General features: G+C 36.9%; 1 protein-coding gene across 4 annotated transcripts in view; it reads right to left on the bottom strand.

Annotated features, from left to right (window-relative positions):
• LOC120767708 (zwei Ig domain protein zig-8) overlaps nt 1-27,024 on the bottom strand; it is a 197,259-nt gene that overhangs the window by 83,969 nt on the left and 86,266 nt on the right. For 3 of the 4 annotated variants that reach the window (XM_040093914.1, XM_040093931.1, XM_040093907.1), the window contains one exon: nt 18,566-20,523. In XM_040093914.1, coding sequence (XP_039949848.1) covers nt 18,566-18,647 — 82 coding nt within the window. In that variant the 5' untranslated portion in view covers nt 18,648-20,523. Of the gene's footprint in view, nt 1-18,565; nt 20,524-27,024 lie in introns of those variants that run through there. The other variant, XM_040093922.1, reaches the window with a different exon arrangement.

Consider the following 27,024-nt stretch of genomic DNA (forward strand, 5'->3'; position numbering starts at 1 on the left):
TAGACGTCACAAATTTCATTAGTGGCTTGCGTGACATTCTTCCCTTTTTATACAAAAATCTACTGACAAAATACGAAAAGACTTTTTCGACTATATTCCCTAGGTTATAAATATGATGATTGAAATCAAGTTACGACAGATTACTTGATTATACTCTTGAGAAGTACCAAACTTAATAGCACCATTAATTCTGTGGAGCTTTGTTCCACATGTCCATATTTCATTTCTTAACTATGTGTTCCAACTGTTTATATTTGTTTCTTTGCCCATATTTGATTTTAACCCTAAACTGTGTTCCAATAGAATGCTAATATTTAAGACACAGTGCATATGTATACCCTAAACAGGGTATATTAAGTTTGCCACAAAGTTTGTAACACCCAGAAGGAAGCGTCGGAGACACTATAAAGTATATATATAAATGATCATTCTGTTGAGCTGAGTCGATTTAGCCATGTCTGTCTGTCTATCGGTCCGCCTGTATATATACGAACTAGTCCCTCAGTTTTTAAGATATCGTTTTGAAATTTTGCAAACGTCATTTTCTCTTGAATAACCTTCTCATTTGTCGGAACTGCTGAAATTGGACCACTATAACATATAGCTGCCATACAAACTGAACGATCGGAATCAAGCTCTTGTATGGCAAACTTTCATATTTGACAATGTATCTTCACAAAAGTTGGCCAAGGTTATTTTCTAAGGCAACAATGCAATCTCCGAAAAAATTGTTCAGATCGGATTACTATAGCATATAGCTATAGTTACTAGAAGAAATGCACCTGTGAAGGGTATATTTGCTTCGGTGCAGCCGAAGTTAACGTTTCTTCTTGTTTTACTTAAGTCCATCGTCGATTAGCAGAGATCTTCTAACGTTCAACATACTTTATTAATAAATTTAAGGATACTAAAGTGTATATTAAAGATGCTAAATATTTTTTTTTCCTTTGGGTTGTTATTTCTAATAGTAAATATTAATATATTACTTAGTGCAAGCTTTGTTAATTATTTGATAACATCACAAGTGTCTCTAAAAATTGTTGTGCAATCATCGACTAGTTGAATATCAAGCAACATATTTTCAGAACTAACTAATAATCGCTCATTTATCATATGAAATATAGTTGTGAATGAGATGGTATATGAAAAGTCACATAGAAATGCCATATTCTGAAGCAATAACTCAAAATCATATGCTTATCTGGCATATTTCTTCGACACACCATGAAGTATCGTTATAGATGAACTTGTTTCCAATGCTGTGATGCTGCTCTTCAAAGACACACAAATACACGCAAAACACCTGTCACACCTATCAATGTAATAAATAACTGGCTATATGTATGTATATTGCCTCGCAGATAACGGTTGCCTATGTTGCACGTACACGCAACCACTAAACTGAGTTCTTTTAGTTGAGGGAATCGATTTGAATTGATAGAAAAACGTAGCTATTGACAACAAATACATTGACAAGACAACAAAAAAACCATACAAAGAACCATTTATCACACTGAGTAGTCTAAGAACGTTTGTTTGGTATTATCACTACTTAATAAATAGAGAATTAGATATACATAAAAGTGAAATATTGCATAAGCGGTATACAATATACATATACAGATGTCTACGTGTGTATTTTTTATGTAAAATATGACTTAGTGCGGACAGGTGCCATAAAGCTGTGTACCATCATTTAGAGTGCACGCAAAGCTGTATGGCGTGGATATGGCAACGCTCATCTGACGCAAACGCTGGCGAAGATGAAAGGCGGACAGCGTTGAAGCGCTTAAACCATGGCGACCTGTGTGCGGTTCATTCAGTGTAAATGTCAAAAAGTTCTAGTTGTAATAAATGACAGTTTGTGAATGCAGCGTAGACAATCAGCACAACAAAAGCGTTTAACAGTAGACGAGTAACTGATAGCCAGCAAGAAAAGAATAATTGTCATATTCAGAAAGAGTTTTAAGATGGATAAACTGCACAAAAACACTTTTCTTTTTATGTAAGTGAATTGATACGGTACGTAAGCGGTGCACTCGAAACGTTCATTAATCTGTGGAATTACGTCAAAAGCATCTTTGTGGAATAAAGGTCTGTAAGGTGGCATTAAAAGGTTAGGTCAAGATTGGTGCAGTATTTATAGCGTTTTCTAATAAGAGTGGCAAGCTTTTTTTTTAATAAAAAACTAATTGTTAGGGAAATTCAAATGTTTTTTTTTTTTGTGAAATACAATCAATACAATTAAGTTCTGAATACAACATCATAAAAATGGCCTGAACGACTTCTTTTGCATGAACGAATTCGATGGATAAAATTTTCGTGGAAAGATGGCACAAAAAACTACTGCGCGCTAATTACCCTGGATGTCAAGAATGCCTTCAACACGGCAAAATGGGCACACATAATCAAAGCCCTGTATGAAATACGCGCCCCTGAATACCTCATAAACATTATATTGAGCTAGTTTAAAAACATTAGGCTTTTTTTTTGATACAGACGAAGGTACATACCAAGAGCTACTCTATCTCTAGTGGATTACCACAAGGGTCAGTGTTAGGCCCACTATTATGGAACCTCATGTATGACGGGGTGCCAAAAAGACAGCAACCAACAGACGTGAAACTAATAGCATATGCGGACGATCTCATGGTAGTAGCAGTGGCCAAACAATTAGCCGACCTAAGAAACAAATGCAACGAGTGCTTAAATGATCTACGCCATTGGTTCTCTTCTGTGAGTCTGGAACTGGCGGGACAAAAAACTGAAGTTTTGCTCATAAGCACCAGGAAGGTGTAAGAACAAATAGAGCTCACCGTAGGGGAGTGCGAGATTACTTCGCAGCCGCAGCTGAAGTATCTGGGAGTAATATTAGATTGTAAATTAAAATTTAAAGAACACCGGGAGTATTCTTTCAGTAAAGCAAACAAAATTTACAATGCTCTATCGAGAATGATGACCAATACAGGCTGTGTGCTTTCCAGCCGGCGATTCTTAATAGCGAAAGCATTGTGTTCCGTAATACTGTACGCAGCACCAGTATGGATACAGGCAATGAATATAAAAGCGTATGCTAAAGAAATAAGTGCGGTGCATAGGCTTTCTGCAATTCGAGTAATAAGTGCTTTCCGGACTACATCAACCGACGCTGCTGAGGTATTAGCCAGCATGCCGCCCATTGACATCCAGTGAGATGAACTCGAGCGTTTATATCACCTCTCAGCGCCTAAAACAGTATCGGCAAAGACAGAGGAGAGGAACAAGAGCATTAAAATGTGGCAGGAGCGGTGGAATTCCTCATCCAAAGGGCGTTGGACCCACCGACTTATACCGGGCATCCACACGTGGATAGACAGACGACATGGGGACCTAGACTTTCATCTGACCCAAATACTTAGAGGACATGGGTGCTTTAGAAGCTACTTTTTCAGATTCCACAATGACATTAGTCCGAACTGTCCGACATGTACAGAGCATATAGAAGACTCTGAACATGTATTATTTTATTGCCCTCGATTTTCTAATACAAGGGAAAAAATAAAACCCACAATCGGTGGTAGTTTTCGGTCGATAATTTAACGACACTCATGTGTCATTCGACTGATAATTGGAGAGCTGTCCACAAAGCGTCAGGATCCGTAGTGACAAAACTGAGACTTTTTGAACAAATTAGGCTTCTGTCACTCCGCACAATAGAGGAGACTTAAATGTCCTGTCCCTCCCATGAAGTAATACTTAATCGTTGGTCCCGTGGGAGAGTCTTGAATTGGGAGTGGGCTAGGTTTAGCGGATTAAAGCTCTGCACTCCGGCTTTCGATGCTTCCCCCTACTATAAAAAAAGAATCGTGTACTCTTTCCACTAAGTCAAGTCGTATGTTATGAATTCATGAACAGCATGCGTTATATTGACTTCTAAAACTTGAGGAGAGTCTGGTTTACTGCTGAAGACCAATGACTTCAAATATCCATATAAGTAGTCTAATTGTGTCAAATCACAACTTTTTGGATTCTATTCAATGTCACAATTTATTTAAAAAATGGAATATCCGAACTTTTCTTGCAATGATTCGTTTGTAGCACATGCTGTGTGGCACGTAGCCCCGTCTTGTTCGAACCAGATCTTCCAATTGCGACCATAAAAAGCTGGTTAAAATCGATTTACAAAGCTGTCCATTGACAGTAAATGTGTCACCAGCTTCATTTCGAAAGAAGTACCGACCGTTGATTCCACCAGACTAAATACCACGACAAACTTTCAATTTAGGTGAATGTAATGGTTGCTCATGAATAATTTTTGGATTTTCTTCCCATCCGAATCGAGAGTTTTATATATAATATTTACCGCGTCACTCAGATAAAAGTGTCTTAAAACAATCAGCAACACTTGCCTAAACGGCAGCAGTATTTTGATTACTACGGTTGTTCAGATCCAGCAATGGATAGAGAGCAATACTACGAATCCAGTGCAAATCACAAAATTGTATTATGGTAGCAACTATCTCAGGACACTAACTACTGAAACCTCACCGACAACGACATAGGAAGGTGAAATCGGCAGAGTGCAGGGTTGTTGAAACATGAAGCGGAGAGTCACAACTACGTATGCTTAGTCTTTAGGCGGTTCAGGAGAAATACCTTCTGCGGCTCTTAATGTTGCCATTTAAACCTAATTGGATAGGTAGTAGGGACAACAATTATTTCAATGATACTCTATCTAATTGAAACTCCTTAAGGAGTACAATAAGATTGTGGCAACTGAAACTTTCACTTTCCAGACTAACAATATTTTTTACGGAAAAAAGCATTATTAGTTTCTTTTCTGCAGATAAACCATAAATACCTAAATTGTTGAAGTATTAGATTAGTAGACTCTGTTACTTAAGGTGCTGTGATTGTTGTTCTTTTGCGAGACCTGCTACTGATGAATTTTATGCTATGACAAGGCGATATAAGGCTATAGTCATCAAAATCAAAATTCTGAAAAGGAATACAATTCGGAGCCGCTCACTTGACACAACCTCAAGTATAACCACAAGCCCTTCACTGATATTTCGACGCTCATACGGCTTATATGTATGTACCTGTGTATGTGTGTGTTTTTCATAGAAAACACAACTTTGTGCAGGCAAACACCACCGCCGCTCAAGTACATTGAACAAGTGTTTGGTTAAAAAATATTTGTTTGCTTCAAGTGTTTATTGTGCGCTGCAATTGTGTGCTTGGCGAGAAAGTGAAAATTGAAATTTCTTTCACAAGCAGTAAATGGCTTTCCAGCCAAGTTGAAGTGCTATGTGCGAAATGGTGAAATGAGAGCAAAAGGGAATTTAAATGGATTTTTCGGACATTTCAATTGCAGCGATTGTGAGTGGGGCATGTATAACGGTGCATTGCTGCAAATGACATTTCAATTCAATAAACGATGTGGCACTCAGCGCGACGTGGCATCAACCAATAGTGCGATAAGTCAAAAGTACAACTATTCAACAAATGATCGATCGCAATGCACAAAGTGGGTAGCGGATGCGAAATCGCTGGAACGCTTGTTTGTAAATATGTACACCTGCACGATGGCGCACTCATACACACAAAGCGATGGATGATGGCGTGGCGTTGATGTACCACCATATAGGATAGGATAAGAGCTGTCAACCTCATATCGTTTGTAAATGCATGCTTATCGCGCTTGTGCGGCTGGGTGGTGGAGAAGCGACAAATATTCACTTTTGTCTTGCCCCGCTGTTGGTTGCACAGTCAGAGGCTATATATTATGGCGCTGCAAATGCATTTCTGTGCGAATTTTTATTTTATTCTTCGTCGCTTTTGCGCCACACTATTTTGTTGCATATGCATACAAATCACCGATCTTACTGTTATGGCTGCTTATTTGCCTTGGAAGCGCGCTGAAATACCAAATCCATTGCGCACAACTTCCGCTTGAAAAATTTTACTTTTGCTGCGGTTTTTTTAAATTTTTTTTTGTTTCTTTTTTCCTTTTGTTTTTTCTTTTTTTGGTTAGCGCACCGCGTTTGTAATATTTCTTTAGCCAAATTTGCATTATTCGTGTTTTATTATTTCTATGCTGGTTTGCTGCCGCGCATAAAAACTGTCAGACGCTATTATTCACAGCCAGCGCGCGAACTGCGGCTTCTCGTGTGGGGCATTAGCGTGCAAAACGCGCTCTTTGTCCAAACCACAGTTTTTCACTTTCTGCAATGGGTGAGCAATTTTTTTGCGTCACTTTTGCACTCAATCTGGCGCGCTTACCTGAGCGTACAAATTTTGCCAACTACAAATTTTTCATTATTTTACAAATTTTTAAATGCTCGCTGATACTGAAAATTCATGCTGGGGTCACTTTATAGACTGTATGCTCTAAGTTATTGTAGAAGTGTTTATCTGTTCAAATAGTTGGTAGCTATTGGAAAATGAAGTAAAATATGTATATTGCCTACATACATATACACATATACATATGCATATAAATGATCAGAGGAGCTGAATCGATTTAACTATGTGCGTTTGTCTGTCCGTATTTCCGTATTTACGTGAGTTAGCATCTAAGTTTTGAGATATCGAACTGAAATTTTGCAAATGTCCTTTTGTTCTCAAGTAGCGGCAAATTTTTCTGAACCAGTAATATTGGATTACTATGGCATACAGCTGCAATACAAATGAACATAATCAAATTCTTGAAAAGAATCTCCAGTTTTTGTGATGTTTATGGCTTCTTTACAACTGAATTTTACTTTTTTGGTTTTTTCCGCTTAGCATTCTCACATATTTGTAGTCCTTTTATATTTCGTTAAATTCGTATATCTCCAGTGCTTCCGATTACATTGTATCATACCATATACTGTTGGAATGGTGAGATTTTGAGCTTCAGTTAGCCCGTTTAATCAAAAATTAAATTCGTGAAAGTTGAAAAAAAGTTACAGCTGTTCAAAAATAAGTGAAAATAATGAAGAAATTTGCTATATTTTGAAATTTTTGTATAAAAAAGGGAAGAATTCCACGCAAGCCACTAATGAAATTTGTGAAGTTTATGGAGACGATGCTGTATCAGTTCGTGTAGCGCAATAGTGGTTCGCTCGTTTCCGTTCTGGAAATTTCGTACTAAAATGCATCGCGCTCTGGTCGACCTATCGTTGAAAAAGTCGATGAAATTATGGAAAATATTGATCAGCACCGTCACAGAAGCAGTCATGATATCGCTAAGGAACTTAACATTCATCATCAAATGGTTGTGAACCGTTTAAAAAAGACTGGCTACAAAAGGAAGCTCAATGTTTGGTTACCATATGAATTGTCTGTGAAAAATTTAATGGATCGTATTAAGAACTGCGATTCTCTGCTGATACAAAGTGAAATCGAGCCATTTCTGAAGCGAATGGTAACAGGAGACGAAAAGTGGATCAAATACGACAAGCCAGGATTGACGCCTCGAAAGGTTACGCTGAGTGTTTGGTGGTATTGGAAAGGAATCAGCCACTATGAGCTTTTCCAGCGTGGTCAAACGATTGATTCTACATTTTACTGTCAACAACTTATGAGAGTGAAGCGAGCAATCGAAAACAATGGCCAGAACTGATCAACAGAAAGGACTTCATGTCCTATAAGGTCAACGCCAGACCACACATATCTTTGATGAATCGGCAAGAACTGAGCGAACTTGGCTGGGAAGTTTTGCTACATTCCAAATATAACCCTGATTTTGCACCATCGTACTACCGTTTGTTTCTGTCAATGCAGAACTCCCTTAATGGACTAAAGTAGGCTTCAAGATAAGCCTGTGAAAATTACTTGTTGCAGTTGTTCGCCGAGAAACCAGATATATATATATTTGGTTATTATAAATATAAAAACTATATGTTGAAGTGTAATTAGAAATACGAAAAGACTTTTTCGACTACCCTATATATCAAAGCTTATTTCTTTCTATTCATTTTATAACTAAATGAAAAAAAAATTTATTTCAATTGTGAAACTCTCTTTTAGTAGGTGTTCTACAATGTTTCGATTATGTTAATCCGTTTGGGTATATTTATCCTATGCAGACGTGTATATACGTCCCGACACCTACTCACAACACCATCTCTCTACATCTGCATACACATATATCTTAAAAGCAAATGATGCAGTTATTTTTTAGCAATAAGGCTAAAAAAATGCATAAAATGTATTTAATACATTTTTAAAAACTAAAGTTTGAATTTGCCATTATCACGCGCACAAAAGTCTTTTGAATTTCCAACCAACACAATTATTACCTAATAAAAGTAAATAAAAGATCGACTTTAAATCGCTCAAATAATTTTTCACTCAACAAATTTTAGTGGCATCCTTAGGAACCGCGCGCGCATACACAAGCTGGCCGTAAAAGCGAAATCTCCACAGTTGCTTGCACATAAGTGCTCTTAAAGTGCACATTATGGGTTACGCCGCCCGAGTCGCCCATACCGCGCCTGAAAACCGTAATGTGCGCGCCATTGTGTGCACAGTGATGCCACAATTGCAATGGCAGCAGCTATTTGGTTGCCATACTAGCTGGATGTTGTTGTTGTTGTTACTGCTTTATATTGTATTTTATTTTTGTGTACATACTACTTTGGCAGCGCGTATAAATTATGGTAATAAAAACAGAATCACCATTTTATACAGACTTTCTCCATTCAATTTTTACAACTCTGTGTATCTGCAAGACTTTACACACATATACATGCGCACACACATGCTGCCTTCGTATCAACAAATTCTCGATATTTTTCGTAGATTTTCAACATTTGTATTGTTTTCCTGCTAGTTAGCTATTGGACATTATGCTTTTTGTGTTATATATCAAATTGTTGTTGTTTGCTTTCCATTGACTGGATAAATATACATTTGCTGTCATTGTTATTTTGCGCTTGTTTGCTTTTTTCCATCGTTTCACGTTTATTGTACACTCTTTTTCCAAAAATACACACAGATAAATAAATATACAATGTACATCCAAAAGTAAGTAGCGCTAACTTGCGCTTGCTGCTGCCCCAACTGCTGCTTGTTTACGTTTTGTGGCACTTTATGAATGCGCATTCATTATGTGTATAAAAATGGTAATATTTTGTATGAAAATAAATTCGCTGATTTTGTCTCCATTTCATCGTTTTTTGTTTTGTTTTGTTTTTCTATCGGCGAGTTCTGCCATATACATTTCTAGGGAGTTTCAGCATCTCCTGCTGGTATTCTGCGTTCATTGTATGTATTCTGTTATAATGTATTAACGTAATCACTTAGCAAATAGAAGTGCTTTATGATGCTTCCAAGCATGAACGTGTGATAACATACGAAAGTATCTTAATTCTGTAAAACTTATTTGTGGCATGAGCTCTTGGGCAGATTTTTATGCATTCGATATAGTTTGGTAGGAGTTAGTCGACTAGTGGAGATGAACCTAACAATTTAAAAATTTTTTCGTAAAATGGTTCTAAAAGACTACATGATTCTAAAAGAGTTTTCAAAGGTAATTACTCCCTAGAAGCCATTGGTAGCATAATACATAATTTTTCCAATAAACTCAAACGAAACATTTTTCAAGCTATTTATACTATATGTGACCTGGTCTACGGAAAGGGGGCTTTGGTGTCAAAAAAAAGGAGAACAATTAATGAGATAACGAGAAACTGACGATTATTTTTGACAGCTTTTCCCAGAAAACTAGTTTTCGCACGTTAGCTCCCTTTTCGTAGAGCAGGTCACATAATGGGTTGTCAAAAAAGTCTTGCGGTATTTTTATTGCATTTTTTTTATTGAAATTGAAATGAATTTTTGATGACTCATGCCCAGCTCTTGACCGATGCTACGGCTGCTACTTTGCCGGTCTCTTTCGACCAATTCAGCGATTTTATCGCAATTTTCGACGACAGGCCTTCCGGAGCGTGGCGCATCTTCGACCACCTCTACACCAGAAGGAAAACGTTGAAACCATCGTTGTGCGGTGGAAATGGAAACTGTATCGGGTTCATAAACTGCCCAAATTTTATTGGGGGCTTGAGATGCATTTTTGCCTTTATCGTAATAGTACTGCAAAATATGCCGTATTTTCTCTTTATTTTGCTCCACGTTTGCGACGCTATAAGTCCGAACGACTTAAAAGAAACGACAATCAATCAAACACGTGTTAGCGCGTGAAATGAGCTTTCCAAAAAGGTATGGACGAATAAAACTAGAACTACGCGCTTTCAGCGCCAACTAGTGAAAATACCGCAAGACTTTTTTGACAACCTAATATATGACTTTACTGTATGTATAAAGGATTATTTCTAAATTTTCTATTAAAATCCACTATTAAATTATAAATGCGCTTTACTGCAATGGCATAACTCCCACCGTATTTTTGTTTTCTCAGTTCAGTTGAGTTTTCCTTCAGAAACGATATATGGGTACCGTGCGTATGAGTAACATTTTTCAATATGCATTTTCGCCACCAAATGTATCGATGTTCGCATGCTAGTTCACAAACATATACAAAATCATAAAAACACATGCAATCATTCATACCACTTTAATGTACATATTTTTCTTCTTCTTCTTTACTGGCGCGTTAGTACATATACAAAACCAAATTTAACCTTAAAATGCTTTCAAAAGTGTATAAAATGAAAACTAAATAATTTAATTTTTAATTTATTTCTCATCCCCATTGTCATCAAAATCTGACCTCAAAACATCTAAAACGGAAGTCTTAAATAGGAGAAGAGAAATCATTTTTAAGCAATTCACAATATTGGTCAATATTTATTTAATGCAAGGTAGGCTCTATTCCACTATGCAAAAAAAGTACGCTACTGACATAATATAATTTGAGATGTAAACGTAGAAAAATATTCAAAAATTCACTTAGAACTTGCCGGTTAAGATATTTAAAAGCATACATGTAAGTGATTGAAATATTTTTTTTTTGTACATAAAAAAATAAAAAAATAAATTTATTACAATTTTTGGGCAATGTTTGAATAATATATAGTGCATCTTTTTTCTTTAAATTTTGGAAATTCAGCCACAGGCAGCTGGTTTCCGAAAGCACCACCCAAGATTATCCGCAGTGGCCGGCTTAACAGGCGATGGATTTATTTAAAATCCAAAAATCTTAGTTCATCGGTTAGTAGATGAATATAGGTTGTCACGAATCGAAAGATTTCAAACAAAAAATAAATTTTGACACAATTTGAGTTAAAATTTTTACCGCTAATTGTCTTTAAAAAAGTAATTGTAAGAGAAAAAAATATAACTTCATGACTTATGAGGTCATTTTACTTAGAATAACTGTAAAAAAAGTTCAATGAGATCGCTTCACTAGTTTCTGGAAAATCGTGACCGACGACTTTGAGAACGATGTTTCGAGAAAAACACGATCAAAGATTGAAGACAGGGGCTCTCCCAAAGGTTCCATCGCTTACACTTTCATAGCGATTGCTTTGAAACTTCGTGAAAATATACCAAACATATCATGAATTAAAAAATATATAAAAAAAATTATATTAAATTTCAAATTCCACTTAAGCCCTTAGCCTTGAAAATAAAAAGTAATTTGCTAAGCGAAACTTATTACCAATATTGCGAATCTCTTTCTGAAAAAATGTTAAAAGATTGGCAAATATTCAACAATTTTACACTTAGTTTCCTTCAATATAGAAAAGTAATTATATAAAAGTGCAAGAATTCAAAATGTTATGAGTTTAAACCACCAAAACACCTCAGCCAACAAATAAAATAACGAAATATTGCAAATTGTTTCACTTCAATCCCAATGTTGACAGCTTTAGCCACATAAATCAGCGATTCAGCTTAAGCTCGTACAATTAGTTGCAATTTATTTCAATTAAGCAAACCGGTGAACTGTATTTGAAGCTGGTACTTCTGCAAGCGCTTACCGTTTAAAATATTACTTGCAGCACATAAAATGGCGCAAAAGCTCGCATATAAACTCGCAAAGCTATTGCAGCTTGGTAAAAATGAGAACGAAAGGAAGTGCGGAAGAAAGCAAGTCGAATATGAAATTGAAGTAGAAAAGCAAACGAGTTTACACAAATAAATCAATTTTGCATGCAATTTCGAAAGCCAGCCCGAAAAGCCAGATAATGGTGAGTCAATACTCAATACAACAGAAAGTATAAAGCATATTTCAAAAACACAACACAGGCAGCAGGCTGCTGGCGGTACCCAATAAATTGGATACTTGAACATTCATGCATGCTTATGTAAAGTTGTATCAATATATGTTAAGATAAATAGATGAGGATTGCACAGCGATATAAGGGCTATTGTGCCATCAATATACATATGTTGCTGTCGTTGCGATCAGAAACCATTCCGAGGCTATGCCATGGCGTACGATTTTACTTTGAAAATCATGTTTCTGGAAGAGAAACTCATGTGTTTTGTACAGAAGGACCTATTATATTCATAAAGGGCCTTTTTAAAAGGAGTTTTTGATATATTTTCGATTAATATATTATAGATTTCATTGTTTTATTAGTATTTCATAATTTTGCTATGCCATATATTAAAAAAAAAAAAAAATTCAGTGGAAAAGTGGCAGCATTAAACTTGAGCCTGAGCTTACTTGCAATTTTACGTTTCCAAGCATTCACCCATTATAAAAAGCTGCTTACATCTTCAAGCTTATTGTGAGTGATATATTTCAGTTGAAGGCAAAATTTGGCTGGATTTCTTACTGTATATCCTGAGCATATTTGTGTTTATTTTTAGATGCAGACATATGCTCTGTCTGCTTTAACATTTTTAGTTGTAAGTTCTTTAATGTATTTCCATAACAAATTCGTGTAATTAATTTCAGATATACTAATACAAAGTCGCTTTTGACCTTTATTGTAGTCACTTGCGGTGTGCAGCTGCTATGCCTGGAACTTTAACTAAGCATCTTTGAAGACTTCATTCTTATCTAAGGCTTTTTTCCAGCTGGAAACTTATGCAAAAGCCTTTAGTGCCGGCAATTTTTACTTTGTAATATATAAAGCAAATATAAAGTGAGATTACGAAAACCAAAATTTTATTGTCAATTATTTCTACTTGAAAAGTAAACAGTGTTTCGTTTGAAAAACATGCCGAAAATCACATTTCTTCAAATTTAAGCAAATCTTGCTGGTATTATAAATATGTAATTAGCTATAAATATGAATTTTAATAGTATTAGTTAAAAGAAATAAAAAAAAATTTATGTGCTCCAACTTCTTCAATAAATTTCACCGCTAACTTAGGCCAAACACGCCGCCAAATGCACAGCACTTTAATAAAATGAAATATTGGCCCAACGGGGCGTATGAGTGACTTTTAAATGAATGTGAAAAGTAAAACTGACTTCTAATATACCGTTCACGGCGTTGCAACGGTCGGCTTAGCAACAACATTCATAAAAGTTTTATGTCACATTCCGTTTTTCGCCATCCAACCCGCCGCCCCCCCTACCACTGACGCCCCACGCGCCCAACTCACGTTTGCGACACTTCACAGGCCATAAAACAGTTTGAAAAGAAAACGCTATGTATTGTGAAAAACGTTGGCATGTCAAAGGTTATGTGTGCACAGCATTTCCGGTCTTTGTTGTTGACGCTAGCAGCACTTGCATGCACCGCACTCAGCACGCGCCTGCCCTCCGCTTAGCTCAGCTCGGCTTTCGCTTGTCCGGCGCAATAAATCTCGACAATGTGCACAATTTAGCATTTCACAATGCGTCACTTGTTGTAAAACAAGCATTTGGGCATACACTTTCCACTATGCGTTATGTTGCTTGCATGCATTTGTATGTGTTTGTGTGTGTGTGCAAACGTTTAGGCCATCGAAGCAACGCAATTAGTGCCACACAGTCCATTACCGTGCGCTATTAGGTGTTTTTTGTTCCAGCGCCTAGCGGAGACAGCAATAATTTCTGCATATATGTGCGCATACGTCTATTTGAGTCTACATTCATGGCAAAATGTAACAGTATTGTTGGCAATGTGTACACACATCGGTTCCGGTATGCATAAATTGGAGTCAATTGAAGTGTAGCCATTGTTACCAACACATACCAGCACACACTCACATGCAGATGAAGTGAAGTTCGTAGAGCTGAAAGCGGCGTTCGCTGCTATTTGCGGCAATTATCATAAATAGACATTTGGGTGCACATTTGATATTTGCCCAATTTGTAGCTACAAATGCACGCCGGGCTTACGCTGCCGTAATTTATGCATTTTAATATGCTTTGTTGCGCTAATAAAACAAATTTTACTTCAGACATCCCTTCATTTTCTTACGCACTAAATCAATATTTATTGCAGTTATAAATAGTCGTTTAAAGTTAATATTAGTCAGTGAAAATTTATTTTATTGCTACAAGTGGCTTAAATTGCCATAAAGGGCACACAAACTGCACTCATTTTTCTTAACAATGAAATACTTTTGTTTTTCTTTCAAACCGGCAGGCTATAAATGCATAATAAATTCAATAACTAATTTTTCACAGATTTTGAATTCTTTTATTTATTTGTTTTGAGCTCAGGCATTTTAAACTTGACGAAAAATAAAGAAAGTGTCTGATTTAAAATTTGTAAACTTAAATACAAGGAGTTTTCTAAAGTAAACAGGACTTTTTCAATCTATATGTCGACTGATGCGTTAGCATTTGCTATCTTTATCGATTGTTCAGTGAGAATTTCATGACTTTGATTGATTGGAAGTGAAGTCATTGCGTTTTACGTGTCAGTATGTTTGTGTTATCGGTGCGAAAATGAGCTTCGAACAAAGAGCCAACATTAAGTTTTGTTTTAAAATTGGTAAAACTTTCACTGAAACGTTTCAATTGATGAAACAAGCTTATGGCGATGATTGCCTATCCCGTAGCAGAGTGCAGTGGAGATGGTTCGACGTTTTCAAAGTGTTCGTGAGGACATAAATGACGACCAACATGTAGGCTAATCAAAATCCGTGATCACCGGAAATTCCATCGAAACTGTGGTTGAATTCATCAAAAATTAGCCGAAATCATAATTTAAATTCATGGAAATGGAGTTGAATATCTCCAAAACATCGATTTATCGCATTTTGACTGAACATTAGGGCTTGCGAAAGGTGTGTGCACGGTTTGTTCCGCACAAATTGACTGACGACCCAAAATTGCTCAGAATCCAACATTCGAAGGACATCATTAAAGAGGTAAAAAAAAACGAAAACTTCCTTTACAATATTTTGACTGGTGATGAAACGTGGTGTTTCCAATATGATCCCGAATCGAAACGCCAGAGTGTTGAATGGAATAGGCGGACTAGCCGAAACCCAAAATATCGCGCATGTAGGAGTCAAAAGTGAAGACAATGCTGATTTTTTTTTATGATTCCAAGGGTTTTGTCCTGGTACCGTGCGACTTCTTCCTTTTCGGAAAAATGCATTTGCCTATGAAAAAAATAAGTTTTGAGATTGAGCTTTCTAAGTGGTACCCACTCAGCTCAATCAGCTATAATAGTTTTCTGGAACATATATATATGTATATGTCACCTGATCATATATAATATATGTATTCGGATTCGTTCACTATTATTTCTGTATATTTTTTATAAAGTCCACCAATCCCTCCAACTTTTTGAGTTTATCGAAAATCAGACTACTACATGCCAAAAATTTGTTTAAATTTCAACGCCGTCGTTTTGTCCATTATTAATTTGCTTTTCGATCACATGTAATTGTCCGAACAATATCTTTTCATAAAGATAGTTTTAGGTTTTATCCACGGAGAAAGCAGTGGAAACCCTTTTTTTCGATAGAGTGCAATTTTGAAAAGTAATTTCTTTCTTCAAATATGCTGCGTCTGCTTAAAATATGTACTATATAAATACAGATTAAAAGTTTTAAAAATATTTAGAATTTGTGTTAGAAAAATATCAGTGCTAGCTCTCAGATTTCAATAGAAAATATATATGTATGTATATTATTAGGGTGGGTCCGAAAACACGTAAATTTTTTGTTCGCCTAGTATTCCGAAAAATGTAGTAGGTTTTTCGACACCTCTGAGAAAGTATCTCCAATTATGAATAACGCAAAGGTGCACCACCATAAAGTCTTCTATTTTTGTCTTAACTCAAACGGAACAATTCAAATCTGGCTTTGCGCTGCTTGAAATCACAAAAGATTGTAAAATATCTCCCTTCCGCTTTTTTTGCTCTTTATTCAATGCTTTATAAAAAGTGTTACAGTGATCGGATTTAGTTCAAATATGCGCCGTTTCGTTCGATAATCTGTTTCCATCTAGTCGACAACTTTATAATACCCCCTTCGTAGAAGCCCCCTCTTTATTTGCGAGGAACTCGGTCTCGGAGGTCTGACGTTGTCCTGCTGGAACACTACACCCTTCCTGTTGGCCAATTCTGGACGCTTCTGGTCGATCGCATGCTTCAAGCGGTCCAGTTGTTCGCAGTAGATGGTAAAATTAAGCGTCTGGCCATATGGGAACAGCTTATAGTGTATGACTCCCTTCCAAACCCACCAAATACACAGCAGAACCTTCCTGGCCGTTAATCCCGGCTTGGCCAGTGTTTGGGACGATTCACCGGCCTTCAACCACGACGTTTTCAATTAATATTGTCATATGTGATCCATTTCGTCGCCAGTCAACATCCAATACGAAAATGGATCGAGTTCGTTCCGTTTCAGCAGCATGTCGCAAGCGTTCATTCGTTCCAGAAGGTTATTTTGCGTGAAATCATGCGGCACCCAAACATCAAACTTTTTTGTGTATCCGGCCTTATAAATATGGTTTAAAATGGTTTGGTGACTAACTCTCATCTTCTGGGCGATGTCACGAGATGTCACATGCCGGTCTAACTCGATTTTTTCCATGATTTGATCGATATTCGTCGTCACAGGTTTTCCACCAGCTAGCTTATCCATGGTGTTGTTTGTGAATCGTCGAAACCATTCCAACGCAACTCGAAGTGATAGAGTACCATCCCCCAAAACACCGTTAATCTCACGAAACCTTTCTCTAGCGGATTTGCCTTTAAGAAAGGAAAACTTTTAAATAGCGCGAATTTCGGCATTAGTGCTTACACGTCTATAACTGTTGAACGCATTATCCAAACTAATCACGCATAGCGTCGTTTTGTAGGTAATGTCAAGATCTTTCAAATATGTCAAAAGACAAAAAGGCGGAAGGGAGATATTTGACAACCTAATATTTTGTTTCATAGTTCTTATGGGAAATTAAATGTGCTACAAATAAAGTATATTACGTCTATGATTAACAGCAACTAATTTGATTTTGTCAGCCCAAAGTGATCCTTAGCACCACTAATTAGGCTTTGGAAGAAAAGTCACCGAAGTGTTCACCCTTTCATTTGGAATATTTGCTCTTTATTGATTTCTAGTTTCGGGCATCTCTATGAATACTTAAACTGGAAGAAATATAAAATATAACTATTTAATAAGTGTTTATGCGAACTTCAGCCTTCACTTAACCTTTTGTTCTTTTAACTTAGCTGGATTGCTCTACATACCACACATAAGCATGAAGAGCTTGTCCGGATTTTGTGCAGTTATCGTAATTCAGTGTCTTCGTAAATATTTTGCAAATTTGCGTAGAAGCTGTATGAGCACCAATGGTGACGAACCCAATGTACGTTCAAATGAAGCCGTCACGGGCGAAAGCAAGAAAAAATTCAACAATGATTTGGATGACCGTGAAATGTGATTGACTGTTATTGCTGATATTTTAAGAATATCAAAGGAATATGAGAGGTGTGTCGTTCATAAATATTTGTGACTGCTAAAGCGCTTCGCAATGTTAATTAATAACTCTGAACAGTACTTAGATCGCGTTAATTGTATTTAAGCTGAAATTTTCCATCTATAACTGTATGTGACTATCAATGAAATGTGACTGCATCAGCTTACTCCGAAGTACAGCTGATACTAGTCATTCAAGCGACTGCTTGCTGTGAATTGCGCTTCGGTACTCGCTGTCAATATCAAAACTAATTTTTAAAACCTTTCAAGTAGTTGGCTTATTGGAATATATGTTGAACAAACTTATTTGCCTTGAAATTTTTGTTTACCCATATTATAATAACATTTTTAAGAGATATTTTTAGATATCCCTTGCAGTCAGATTTTAATTAATTCGCCAGCCAATGACAGGCGCTGCGCATAGTTCACAATACAATGTGAACAGCGCGTGAGTTTGTTGCAATACCAAGAGCAGTTGTCTAAAAAATCAGGTGCTCTTTCAGCTAGCTAAACTGACAGCTTCATTGCACACACATAAATATATATGAGCGCTACGAAAGTATGCGCTAATTTATGGACTTTTTTCACTTCTACAACAGAAGATAAATAGCAGGCGCAGTTCGCCGTCATCATTTCAGCAACAACGTTGGCAATTTGCCACACTTGTGTGCGTGTGTGTGGTTGGGTGTTTGAGGCTGCAAGTAATTTAAATGTCATTCAAGTTGCGCTGGCGCTAAAAGTTTATTTCATTCCGCCTTAGTTCTGCAAATTATGTATTTATTAATGTATTCAACATGCACTTTTCACTTACCTATGCTAAGCAGCGAGAAAATGACAGCTGGTAGCAGCTGTTGCCACATTGGCGCGCGCACGTCTGGCTGCCGCGAATGCATGCTGTCTGTCGCTCTACCGGTGCTTGTGTATGTATGTATGTTAGTAAGTGCGGTGGTTGCTGCTGCTGATATTGACGCTGCTGTGGCGCCTAGGAATAAACGCGATTCACGGGATTCACAATTTCACAAACTTTTTTTTTTATAATGGACGCTGCCGCGCAGCTAACGCTCTGCTATGACGTTGCTTGGCACCTTTGAATAACTTGTATATATGTATTGGTATGTGTATGTGTCTCTTTTGGCTTACTTCGTCTTTCTACTTGACGCCACTATTGCACTCACTCAGTTGTGTTTGTGTAATGGACATAGTTGTCGTTGTTGTTGTTGTTGGTGGGACTGACTGTATTCGCATTGCGGATTTATGCACTAAATTCTTGTCTATTCACACGGAAACGGCGTCAATTCCCCCGCACCTCAGTTCATTGCACTGCGCTGCTGCTCACCAACTGTGTGCCACCAACTGCCAGACCAGGCTGCTGTTGCAACAATAGCTGCCGCAAATTCCAAGCACTGCCGGCAGTGGGGTTAACAGCGATTTGTTGTTGTGATTCTTATTAAAATTACAGTTGTTGTAGTTACTTTTGCTACTGCTACTATTGCTGTTGTTGTCGCTGTTATTATTATTATTGTTATTGTTGCTGGTGTGAAAGTAATTATTGTGAGAGCCGTCAGCCTTTCTTATGACTATCATGCTGCCACTGTCAGTTTCAATATTTTTCACGTCGGCACAATGCCGTTTTGTTGTGTTTTACTTATTTGAATGTGTGTGCGTGTGTATGTATTTTATTTTGTTTTAGTTCATTTTCTTTCTGCACAGTCTATTTGTGTCACTTCCTTTTTGAAAATGCCAAATCTACAGAACATAAATAATATGCCATAAAAACTGAAACAATAACAAGATATTTGTATAAAATTATATTGCACAGTTTTATTGAACCGAATGAATGGGCCGTAAGACCTGCGCGCCGCTTGTAGACGGCCTGCTTTGCGATTGTTTTATGTTTTACGAATTTTCAGTGGCACTTCAGTGCGCTTGACTCACTTTGCTTTTGAGCAATGTTCGTGTGTGTGTGTGCGACAGCTTGCAAGCGTCACTTCAACTTCTACACACACCCCCGCGCCGTTGTCGATTGCGCCGATAGGCGCACAAATAAACTGACTTCAAGTTTTATTGCGCACTGCTCATAGTTTGACTGCCACTTTGCCACTTCGGCACTTTTATGGCCTTCGTGTTCGTTGGTGCGTTCAAGTGTTGTTGCTGTGTGTTTATACTTTGTTGCTGGTCGCTTGCTGTATTTGCACTACTTTTATTCGATGGTCCGCTTTTCTTGCGCACTCCGTTTTACTTTTGTTTTAGTTCTTAGTTCAGTTCATGTTTTCGTTGTTGTTATTGTAGTTGTTACTTATTGTTTTTCGGTATTTTCATTGCACACTTTGGCCTTTTCAGTTCATTTGCGTAGCTAATGTAGGAGTTCTTGCCGCGATTATCGATAAATTTTTCTTGGTCCTGGCGGATTAGCCTGTCGCTGCATGCTTACACATGTATATGTATTTATGTATATGTTCGTGTGTCTGTGTGTACTCACTTCACAATTTATTTATATATTTGTGCACTTCACACGGCCACACCACTTTTCTACTTTTGAATTGTTTGGTCATCCAACACTGCCTGCGCCTTTTTTGCCGCTTGGCTGCATTACCGTTACGTTTGCGTCTCTTATTTGTATTTGCGCAGCTGCCTCCGCTGTCCACTCTTCCCGTTCGCTTTCGCACCACTACAATGGCACTATGCTGCCGTTTTATCGTGTTAGCATTCTCTCAAAGGACTTGCGATTTATTGTTATGGTTCATTTGCTTATTTGCCCGCCGAGTTTATCTGCAAAGAAATTGTGAGCGTGAAAAGAAAGGAAAAAAAACGAAATGTTAGCTTCAGTTCGGCGGAAAGGTAAGAATAAACAATAAGTGTTTGTTTAATAATAAATGGTTGTGCTTTTGTTGCGCTAAGCAAACCGGATTTCCTTGCCTATTTACTTGGCGGTCCTTAAGGATTCCTATGATTGATTAAGCCCTGGCTTTGCCGATCTATGTAAATCATGAATATTGTTTGTTTATGCTTTTTTGTCTCTATTTTTTGTGATTTATTGTTAAAGCTATTCAAGTGGTAAGTATTTGGATCATATTAAGCGTACAAAATGCAGCTGGTTGGGAGAATTTTCGTTGTGCAAATATTTGCTCTACTGGGACATATTTAAAATATTAAAGTGCTTGGCAATAAATCTGCATGAATTATTTACTCTTCGCATTCACTCGCTAAGGGTATCATTAAAATATTACATGGTTTCTGTGCGGAGATTCTTCTTTCAATAATTTTGTCAAATGGAAAGTGCGAAAAATTAGGAAATGGAAGGCCGAAGGAAACTTGCAACACACATATGCGTGGCTTTTTGCAAAAATTCTGCCCACCAATTGATTGAGAACAAATATTTAGCTAACTTAGCGATGAAGTAAACTGTAAAACTATAAGATAGTTGTATTATTGGTAATAATTAATATTTCCCTAAGATATTCTCAATATCAATTCACACTGTGCGCTGCAGCTTCATGTGTAAGCTGCCGATAGTGCGACGCGGCATCGAGAACTACAGAACATCTGATTCTAGATTGCGCAACAATCTGTAGACACATGTATAAGGCCCTTGGATCCATATAAATATATATACTATATATACCCCAATCTTTGCTGATTCGGTGTCGCATTTCGGCTAAACTTCCGGCTATATTACTTTTGGATAAATTTGTGAATTTTTCGAAGTTCGTGAATTTGCTTAATATTCTTCTACAATTTCCAAAGGTTTTACCACACTGAAACATGAATAAAATGACAAACCTACTTGAAGAAACTGACAAATCTGTAAACCATGATGTGCGCCACGATGCTCCAACAATTCGAACTTTAATTCATGGATTTTAGCCATTGTCGAAATGCACTTGTGACACAGTGCATTGTCCTGATGAAAAAGTATTTTTTTCTTCTACAAACCGGGTCTTTTTTCACGATTTTGTCCTTCAACTGTTCCAAAAAGTTGCAATAATATTCAGAATTAATTGTTTTACCAGTTTTGATCTGAAAAAACTGATGCCATAACCTGCTTGGCCGATTTCCGGACAACGAACAACCAGGTTCACACCACTCTTTACTCTCTTGTTTGCATTCGGTAGCATGATAATATACCCAAGTCTTATCGATAGTGAACAATCAACGCACAAAATTCAATTTATCTTTTTTAAAATGCTCCAAATGTTGCTGTGAAAGTCGCATTCGTATGTGTTTTTTTTTCCATTGTTAGCGACTGCTGCACCCATTATACACACAGCTAAAACCCAAAATTTCACTTGAAATATGACTCACACTGCCGAATGAAATGTGTAGAGCCTCTACTAAATCTCTCGCAGTCAAACGACGATCTTTCAAAACCGTATCCGGTATTTTGGCTATGACTTCTGGTGTTGATGCGCTTTTTGGACGTCCTTCACGTGTAACGTCTTCAAGGCTTGTATAGCCACGTTTAAATTCAACAACCCATTTTTCTAATGTTCTAATTGTAGGTGAACAATCATTATACACTTTTGACAATCGTTCGCAAACTTCTTTTGGTGCTACACCTTCCAAAAATGGGAATTTTATCACTGCACGATATCCAATCTTTTCCATTGTAAAAAAATACTGTGACACGGCGCCACTAAATGACTTGTAAACAATGAATAAATTGACAAATTGAAATGAAACTTCACATAAGTTGATGAGTGTACCAACAAAACAAAAAAAAATTGGGCTAGTAGCAAGCTCCTCTCTTATCGAACGACAAAACTTATTGAGCAACCTAGTATAATAGTTTTGTTAACCTATGTATCGCCTAAAACTAATCGACCTAGATATAGAGTTATAAAATGATCAAGATGACGAGACGTGTTGAAATCTGGGTAACTGTTTGTCCATCCTGCTGTAACTTGAGTAAAGTAGAGATATCTTGATGCAACTTAGTATGCGCGTTCCTTGACGAACAATTTTCAGGACCCGCCCTCTAATATGTTTAATATACATATCTCCTTGACCACTAAAGCTAGAGAAAAACGAAGTTCGCCTAGCGTATAAAAAGCATATAATATGAATTATCCTAATAAAATTGAGAGAATATATTTTTCCTATACTGGTGCATATATGTGCTTAGAATGAATAAACTGTGTTGAAAACTCTCCCTAGACTTGATTTAACTAACAGTTCTTTTGTTCCTGATGGTACCTCCCTGGCTTGAATCCGTGCATGTTGCAAGATATACTCTCCTATCCCATTTTCTAGTGCATTTTCCAGCAAAAAAACCGAAATCGAAATATCACAAAAACAACAAGAATCAAAACAAACATGAACTACGTAATAACAATTTGCTTTACTTTGTACTAAAACAAATTTTCGCAACCGGAGGCCACGTTTGCCGACAGACGATGCACGCGGCACACACGCAAACATAGCAACTCAGCACACACAGATGTGTGAGTTGGAAATTGCGCTTATTCATACGGACACGTAATCTGTTGTGTAATGTCTTTAGTTGTGTCAACTTTCGTTTAAGTAAAGACGAAATAATTCTACAAGTGAAAGTTTTGAAATAACATTAAGATAAATTTCCCCGGGGAAGTCGACGAACAAAGCAAGGCAGCGGTGCGAGCGGCCGAATATACTGCACACATACACATATAAACGTGTACACATATTGCTCTAGGGAAAATGTGGGATTTCAAAAGCATTCGTCCCTAACTCCATAGGCTCCAATGTGTATATTTACCGAGCGTAGGCTTCGCAAACATAAACTACAGCAACAACAGCGGCAGTGTAAGACGACAAAAGGATGTCAACACTTTACGCTCTGGGTATACGCAGCGATGTGCCGCTGGTAGGTATCAGGGGATGGCGTGAGTGTAAATAAGTATCACTCAGACCGAAAGCTAGTGATAATCGAAAACAAGCACAGGCAATTTTATCGCTTTTTAGCTCACACACACACACGCGCGCACGCCATGAAAATATTTATATTTTGTGTATAGTGAAGTGTGTAGTAAAATGAAAGTTTTCAGCCTGTGTATTTGTGGGTGTGTGTGTGTGGCGGTACTTCATATTTAACATTGTTGTGCAGATACTTTGCCAAAAGTCTCGCATAAACGCTTGCACACGTACGGATGTCACTTGAATTTATGTGTGTTTTCGAATGTTTTAATTAAATAACTGTAAAAATTCAAATGGCTTGGAAGAGTAACGCGGGCGTGTAGAGAAAAGTGAAGGTTAGAATTTTGAAGCTTGAATTTTGAAGTAAATTAGTAGTTTCATACGTACCCAGTGAGCCAGTAGCGCGGGTAAGATAGGCTAAAGCTATTTCAGTTAAATGCGATTTTGTTAAAAATCGGCTGCAGCGAAGCTAATATACCCTTCACAGGTGCATTTCTTTTAGTAACTATGTGTTCAGTTTGTATGGAAGCTATATGCTACAGTAATCCGATCTGAATAATTTTTTCGGGGATTATATTATTACCTTAAGCAGTAATCCATGTAAAATTTCGTGAAGATACCACGTCAAATGCGAAAGTTTTCTATACAAGCCCTTGATTCCGATCGTTTGGTTTATATGGCAGCTATATGCTATAGTAAGCCGATCTGAATAATTTCTTCGGAGATTGCATTGTTGCTTTAGAAAATAACCTGTGCCAACTTTTGTGAAGATACATTATCAAATGTGAAAGTTATTCATACAAGAACTTGATTCCGGACAGCTTCTTGTAGAAGAAAATGACGTTTGCAAAATTTCAAAACGATATCTTAAAAACTGAGGGACTAGCTCGTATATATACAGACAGACGGACAGGCAGATAGACGGATATGACTAAATCGACACAGCTCAACATACCGATCATTTATATATATACCTTATAGGGTCTCCGACGCATCTTTCTGGGTGTTACAAGCTTCGTGGCAAACTTAATATACCCTGTTCAGGGTCAAAGTCAAGCTGCGCAATATTATTTTAAGTTTGGGTTTTTGGAGTAAGGTTCACTGACATTCGAATGCCACCGAGTTGGATCTCCATTGGCATCTAGCGTTCTCGAATTTGACCAATGGACCGCAGATGCGCTTCTGGCTGATTGCAAGCTCCCTTTGGCCTAGAGGAGAACATAGGAAGTCTTCTGAACTATTTACCTTTAGCAGGGTTCACCTTGTTGCAATCGTAGTGATCCTGACTGGTCACTGTTCAATAGACGGCATAAATGTCTATCAGTTCAAGGCAAAAACTCTTATCGGACGCAAATTATCACAGTTGTATTGAATAGGGAGTGAAGGAAACATGCAAGCACTTTCTTGAAACATCCACGGTGAACCAGTGGACATTGCCGAAATTGTCTTTAGTCGTCTAAACTAATCTAAGATACTTCAAAGCGCTAATGTCGACTTAGAAAGGTTTTACGATCTATTATGTAAGAGTTACAGGTAACATAACTGGCTAGCACAGCTGTCCAAATGAGTTCCCTATAATCTGGTTAACTAAACCCTAGTTGACTCGGAATCTATCTACCAATTTCTTCGGCTCATGTGGCTTCGCAAATATTATATTTGCTTTCTAAATTATGTTACTGTATGTGTATGCATGTGCTTCAAGGCGGAAGTGTCAAAGCGTTGAAACACAAATAGCTGTGTTAAAATTCTTCTAGAACATAACACAACCACGGAAGTTGGCAGTAGCGTAAACGGAAGTTTGGCAGGAGGGCAACATTTTCATGGTAACGTGTTCAATGGTCTGCGGTTGTGGGTTCTTGGCGCATTTTTAAGTACTTTTTTACTTTTTAAGTAAATATTTTATGTGCCTTTTAGTTTATTTATAGAACAGTTAACTGCTTTGTTTGCTCATGCTCGTCGAAGCCTAAAACTGCTTTAAAAATAAAAATGAAAGGATATCATTGAAATGTGAAACTTTAATTATTGTACTACTATGAGCAAAAAATATTAAGACTTAGTGCATTATTTAAAATTTTTAGTTTGTTCGTCAAAATCTATGTCTATGCAGAAAGCGTCAGCTGCTCATATGTATTGGTGTTATTTTCTTCCTCTATAGTTAAATAATTTCTTATTCTAATTTCTAACTTTCAATTTTTTAATGAAATTACATTCCCAAATGTACTGCTATAGCCTAGATTTGACGTTAATATAATCTTTATTATAACTATAACATGTTACTCATACGCATTGTAGGACATTTTGGTTGAACAGAAATATATATGTATGTATATATACATATGTCTGTATTATATGTGGAGGGTTTCAATATACTCTAGTATCATATAAAATATTATTTACGATTATTTCGGTTTGCCAAGACTTGCATTTTGTGGCGAAAAAAATTCTTTTGGTTTTGTTTGAGTCCAAACTGATACAGAATACTGGTAAAAAAATTTAACTTTAAAAGTTTTGTTCATTTATGCAATAATGTAGCGATATAAGATGCCAACGTGCACGTTGTGATACCAGAATATGTAAGCTACCCAACAGTGTGCCGGAGCGTATGAGTAACATTTGGCTCCAATTAATTATACATACAAAAAGAAGGAATAATTTGAAACTGAAAAGCCTGAAAGTGATTATAATGTATGCCTAAGCATATCTTTAGGATTCGAAGCATATTTTTGAAAATTACAGCCCGAATTGGTATAATTTATGGAGAAAAAGTTTTTGATTGAATTTATAAAACGCTGAATTACTTAAGTAAGGAACAATATGAGCATGTAAACATACTCGCACTTGCGAAGATTTCGGCTGAAGCAACAAGAATTATAATAATTGTTCAATTATTAATAAAAACAAGTTAAATTTAGTGCTACAGCTAACTGAGATCGTCGGAATGTTTGTTCTTAACCACAAATTACGAAATATTTTTAAACGTAAAACAAAGCAGAAACTACAAAATATAGAAACTACCAGGTGAAATTCTGCTGAACTTCTTCCTATGGAGAAAATCTTTTTTTAACATCACATTAGTGCTTAAATTATGATTTTCCTGCTTTAACTAAGCAAACTTATGCAGACAAACGCTGAAATGTCAAACGAATTAATTTGCATTTAAATATGCATAAACAGGTTCAAAAGCTAATTTTAGTGCAAACCACCCGCCAGTGTAAAATAAGCAAATATATGCGACATTTAGTTAACATTAGCATATATAAGCGGAAATTTTGAATATACGCTTAACAAGATTTAGTCTCGCATCACAACAAACGTGCACATACATATACACACCTACATATTTTGACTTATATATACATACATATATGTATAGCGGCA

Source organism: Bactrocera tryoni, chromosome 1 (assembly GCF_016617805.1).
Source record: "Bactrocera tryoni isolate S06 chromosome 1, CSIRO_BtryS06_freeze2, whole genome shotgun sequence".
NCBI classification, from domain to species: domain Eukaryota; kingdom Metazoa; phylum Arthropoda; class Insecta; order Diptera; family Tephritidae; genus Bactrocera; species Bactrocera tryoni.